The following is a 5,143-nucleotide window of genomic DNA, read 5'->3' as shown; positions in this document are numbered from 1 at the left end:
TAAATTTATAAACCTTTTATATTGACACTTCTGTATCAGTCTTATAATAAAAAAAAAAATTAGCACTTAAATGATTGTATGCGATTAAAAAGAATGATTGGTAACATGGTAGAAAGAATTGATGGATTGTATTAAATTTTTTTTTGCAAATTAAGAATGAAAATGATTAAATCCCATTTGAGTTGTAATTATTATTTTATAAAAAGACCGAAATAAATCTTAAAGGGCGTATCTAGATATCATTCGCAGACTTGGTGGAGCTGAGAGAAAACAGAACGTTCGGAGGAACAGTTGACGAAACATAGAGGAGTTTTTTTTAAAGGCATCATAAAATGCATTGTATTCAGATAAAGAAAACTATTGATTGATTTGTACCTTTATGTTTTTTAACAAATATTGTTGTGTTAGCCCAAAAAAATTTTAGACTTTGAAAAAATGGTTTCATGTGACGTATTCGATTCGTGCTAGACGCCATGTCACCATCCAAGACGGTGTACCGAGCAGTTACACTGTATCAATCATAGAATCGCTTTTCTGTGATAATGGCGTGAAATATTTTCAATGTACAGATATTTCTCTATATTCATCAATTCAAGTAAGACCAAGAAATAAATTATCTACTGGACAATTCAAAAACAGTAAATTCTTTTATTTTTCAAATCCAATTTTCGTTTTTATAACAAGGATTGCTGACAAACTAATAAAAATTTCTTTTGAAAGACTTTAAAAAAAAATGATTGTTTGTTCTTATGTGAAATTTCAAAGTTTTATAAAATAAAAATCATACAAGAGTTCAAGAGTTGGGATCATCGTGAAACTGTCGATAACTGTAACGAGAGTTTTTCTTATCATTTGTTAACCTTGTCGTTGTATTTCTGAAAAAGTTAATTTTTTTGTGGTGCGACATCATAAGTCATTATGACAATTGAATCAGAAACAGTATCAAACACAAAAAAAATGGGACTCGCGGGAATTCCAAGTCGGAGAGTGCCAGCACAACGTTTGCGAGGTACCAAGCGCGAGCACCAGATTGATTCGAATGACAAAAAGGTATCTCATACTAGTTCATCAACGGTTGCTTCCAACACAACGAGTCAATGCGACTTGATAGAATCAAGTTCATCAAAACGTCGATGCTCTACAAGCACTAATAATTTTTCACTTCATCGTGTTTCACGACAACGTTTTTTTGAAACATTAAATGCAATGGCACTTTTCTGTGTTATTCGAAAACTACAATCTCAACAGCGCAAACATCCTATTGCGCACCAAAAAACACGTCTTCAGACAACGCATCAGGGTAGTATGTTTTGTAGACCTCAGACTGTGCAGTCACCACCCGGAGCTCTTCCCGAAAATCTAGTAGTATGGATCCGTTGCGTTAAGGATATGCCTTGTCAACCCAAAAGCGTTATAAGCTGCTATCCTTGGCATTTAGGAAAAATTTTATATTGTAAACCAGCACCAAATTTTTCTTTAGGTTATTTGCATAAAAATGGGGTGGAAGAAGATATTCGGTCGTATCTTATGGAATGGGCAGTGACAGAACAAGTCAATTCTCCGTTAGCAAGCACATCGAATAGTGTTCATGGACGCAATTCTACAGTACTAGAAAATTTTCCATTAAATACCCTTAACTCAAGACAGGGTGGGGTACAGATTACATCCCTAATTGAAAATTGTGGTAGATCGAATGGAGCAGCTGTAGCGGTATGTAAAGTAGTAGAAAAGCTTAAGATACACAAATAAGTCATTTCAGTGTATTTTAATAATGTAGTGTCGTGATCCAGAAAATGGTTTTCGGTGTGATCCGATGGTTTCTAGTGTGTCGGGACGTGGAGTTCAAGATAATTTCGTTAGTAACTGTTTTCGGTTACCCTTAGACCCATCGCTACGACTTGATTCGTCATTAAATGTATTACAGAGTCCCATGTCGTCCCCTTGTAAAATGGCACCCGCTGCGTGCTCACCTTGGCAATTTTTGTATTATGTGCATTACCAAGGGTATAATCGTCGGTATGATCGTTGGGTGACATTAGAGGAATTACAGCCCGCAATAGTTGATCCAACTACGAATCGTTTAAGTAGTGACGCCCTTGCCCGTCACTTTATTTCAGCGTTACATAGTCTTTGCCATCCGAAATGGACAGGTTTCACTACAAACAATAAAGCTGCATTATCAGAGTTTCTAACAGGAAACGATTCAAAAATATTAACTAAAGAATCATTTGGTAATGATTCCGCTTATGTACAAGCTTGTATATTGGCTTTACGCCTCTTATGTTCGTTGTTAAATCAATGCGTAGCGGGAAATGAAGGGAATCGTGGTAAGCGCGATGTTGTACCGTTGCTCGAATGGTGTTTGTTAATGTGGAAATCGACGGACATTAAATTACCACTCGTTTGTTCTAAAGAAAATAAATCGCTCTTATGGATTTCCCAGTTGTTATTCTCCTATTTTCAGTTAGATGCAATAGAATTATACACATCTGCACTTAGGGCAAGTAAAAAAAAGAAAAGATCGAATAGTTTAGTGGCGGGTACACTACCTAATAACTTAGTTCAAGAATCTGATGCAGTTTGGGCTCCTCTATGTAGCATGTGGACGGCAGTTGTTGAGTCGATGGAACATCGTCGGGGAATTTCTTTGTCTTTGTTAAATGACAGATCACGATCTCTTAATAATACTTGGGAAACCATTGTTTTACCGTCTAGATCAAGAGATATTTTCAAGCATTCCACAACGCATCTTTTGATCGCTACTATTGAAGCGGCGGCACGACGTGTTATGGGTCATAGGAGCGAGTCGACGAATCAACCACTTATTTTTTTGCGCAACTACAGTTGCGCAAGCGCTTATGATGATATACACAGTGATGCAGGAGAACATGAAGGAATTGATGCGAGTTCAATTGAGGTAGTCAAATAAAAACATTACTTATATTTTGATTTTTTTATTTCTAGGCTCATGAGGCAATGACAAAGCTACGTACTATAGAAACTCTTCAAATAAACAATACTGTTGTTCCCACATGGTATTATTCACCTTTTCCCTTTCGCTTCCATCCTGCAGATCGTGTTTATATATGTGGAGGTTGTTTGCGTTATTTTTTTCATCATTCAGAGCTTAACCACCATGAAAAAATATGTACTCAATGGGTTCCACCGGGACACGAAATTTATCGAGATGGCACGTAGGCCCATATTGTTGAATACGGGTAAATAGTGGTTTCATTTAGACACTCTTTTTTTCAAGTGGATGGGGAAGCACAGTCGGAATATTGTGAAAACTTGTCTCTTATGTCCAAGTTATTTCTTGACCATAAAACCCTACAGTATAGTGTCACTCCCTTTTTGTTTTATATTTTAGTCAATGTAAGGAAAGTGTATTTAATGAATTTAAATTATCTGAACTGTTGTGGATTGAATAGTGGGTTGCTGTGGAAAACGATTCCGTTACGGATGTTTTGGAAAAAGCTGGCATGTCTCCAGCACGAGGCTGCCAGTTTATCGGATATTTTTCAAAAGAAAAGGTTTCGTCTATGGGATATAACTTGGCATGCATCTTAACATTACCACAGGTTCAAAAAAAAAGTTGCGATGATTCGTATCTTTAAAATGATTACGATTTCGTTCATTTTATAGTACCAACGAAAGGGATATGGAAAATATTTCATGCATTTTTCATATAGCTTATCAAAATTTGAAGGAAAGACCGGGACACCTGAACGTCCCTTAAGTGATTTAGGCCGTGTATCATACACGCAATATTGGAAGCAAATTATTTTAATGACGCTGTTCACTCCGATGTCAGAACTTCTTCTTTGTCCTTGTACAGCTTCCTTGGAGGTGGGTCATCAGTTGATGAAAAATAATGCATTCGGAAAAAGACAATCATTAATATATTGCGAAAATATCAAACATTTATTAAAAGGTGATAAAAGTGTCAAATGTTTAAAAATTATTCTTTTATTTGACCGTAAAATATATTATAAATGTTTGTTAGAAGCAATGAAAACGTCGTTTGAAAAAGAGTATCATTATATTGGAGAGCTACCGCTTTCAATAGACGTAAAATAATAAAAAAGCTTAATTAAGAAAAATTAATTATAAATATTTATACGTAGGATATTTGTCACTGGACAGCTATACGTCGAGAAGATGTTATTCATATATTGACACTTCTTAAAATATTGCAAAAGAGGTGAGAAGAAAATTATTAAAAAAAAAAAAACTTTTGTTTAATGTAGCCCCTTAGATTCTTATACAATTTTTTTAGATCTTCATGACCTTACAAGGGAATTACGGTGAGAGATCAAAATATTTAATCTATTCCTTCAATGAATTGGTGTTAAAAAAAATTGTTTTTGATGTTACGGTAGCCAATGTGGTCGTAGTCCGCCTTGTATAAAAAAAACACAGTTCCTTTTTATTGCTTGGTCGTCTAATCTTTTTCAAACCCTGCCAGAAAATGTAAATTAACTCATATTGTAATACTAAAAATCTAGATGTTTCAGTGAAATCTATTTTTCAAAAATGCTATACTGTCCATTTTTTTTAATCTCCCATCGAATTCCCGACATCCCGTTTCTATTTTTTTTTTAAACCGAAATTGGAGTTATTGAATCTTGAAGAGCTCTTGTATAAAATCTATACAAATTTATTGTAACTACATTAATATGTTTTTGTTGAAAAATTTTAAAACGTCAATTCTGGAGCCTGTAAATATTTGTTCATTTTTTTTACATGTATAAAAAAAAGTGTAAAACAAAGATTAAAATAAGAAATTAATTCCTATAAAATTCACGTTCTGATTTATTGATGGTTTCGACGACTTTGTTTATGGTGAAAATTATCTAACGAAAGCAGTATATTAAAGTTGTAATTATCAACGTAATTTCAACTTCGTTAAGAACCAAAACTAGAAAAAAACATGATTTTCAAGTGCAAAGAATAAAAACTTGGAAAGGAATTGTTGGAATGTAGAAAGTACGTACTCGACGCAATTTCCGTTTTGGAATTACAATTAAATACATAGATACATGTTGTTAAATGTGTTGTACATGGTTATTTCAGAAACGAATTTGTGCTAATAACCAATGGGCATTTTAATATAAGTGTAATGTTGCAAAAATGTAGCTAA

General features: G+C 34.1%; 1 protein-coding gene across 7 annotated transcripts; it reads left to right on the top strand.

Moving 5' to 3' along the window:
* Positions 1-864: 864 nt before the first annotated feature.
* LOC128883855 (uncharacterized) lies at positions 865-4,778 on the top strand. 7 transcript variants are annotated; one of them, XM_054136678.1, is made up of 12 exons: positions 865-1,710; positions 1,778-1,855; positions 1,925-2,917; positions 2,965-3,194; positions 3,240-3,375; positions 3,432-3,581; positions 3,646-3,934; positions 4,007-4,071; positions 4,128-4,204; positions 4,251-4,307; positions 4,383-4,473; positions 4,518-4,778. In XM_054136678.1, the coding sequence occupies exons 1-12, from the start codon at positions 919-921 to the stop codon at positions 4,518-4,520; spliced, it is 2,961 nt and encodes a 986-aa protein (XP_053992653.1). In that variant the 5' UTR covers positions 865-918; the 3' UTR covers positions 4,521-4,778. The 7 variants fall into 7 exon arrangements, 4 of the variants coding, with proteins under 4 accessions (XP_053992653.1, XP_053992652.1, XP_053992651.1 ...); XR_008459124.1 differs by having other exon boundaries at positions 1,778-2,917; positions 4,280-4,307; XR_008459123.1 differs by having other exon boundaries at positions 1,778-2,917; positions 4,259-4,307.
* Positions 4,779-5,143: the final 365 nt, after the last annotated feature.

The sequence above is a fragment of the Hylaeus volcanicus genome, unplaced genomic scaffold, assembly GCF_026283585.1.
Source record: "Hylaeus volcanicus isolate JK05 unplaced genomic scaffold, UHH_iyHylVolc1.0_haploid 12237, whole genome shotgun sequence".
NCBI lineage: Eukaryota > Metazoa > Arthropoda > Insecta > Hymenoptera > Colletidae > Hylaeus > Hylaeus volcanicus.
The sequence above is the reverse complement of the archived record's forward strand: the minus strand, read 5'-3'. Positions and strand labels throughout refer to the sequence as shown.

Coding starts and splice junctions, on each gene's coding strand:
- LOC128883855 (XM_054136676.1), top strand. CDS start 919: ATGACAATTGAATCAGAAACAGTATCAAACACAAAAAAAATGGGACTC. Junction 2,918..2,964: donor TTGATGCGAGTTCAATTGAG/GTAGTCAAATAA, acceptor TTTTATTTCTAG/GCTCATGAGGCAATGACAAA. Junction 3,582..3,645: donor GCATCTTAACATTACCACAG/GTTCAAAAAAAA, acceptor TTCATTTTATAG/TACCAACGAAAGGGATATGG.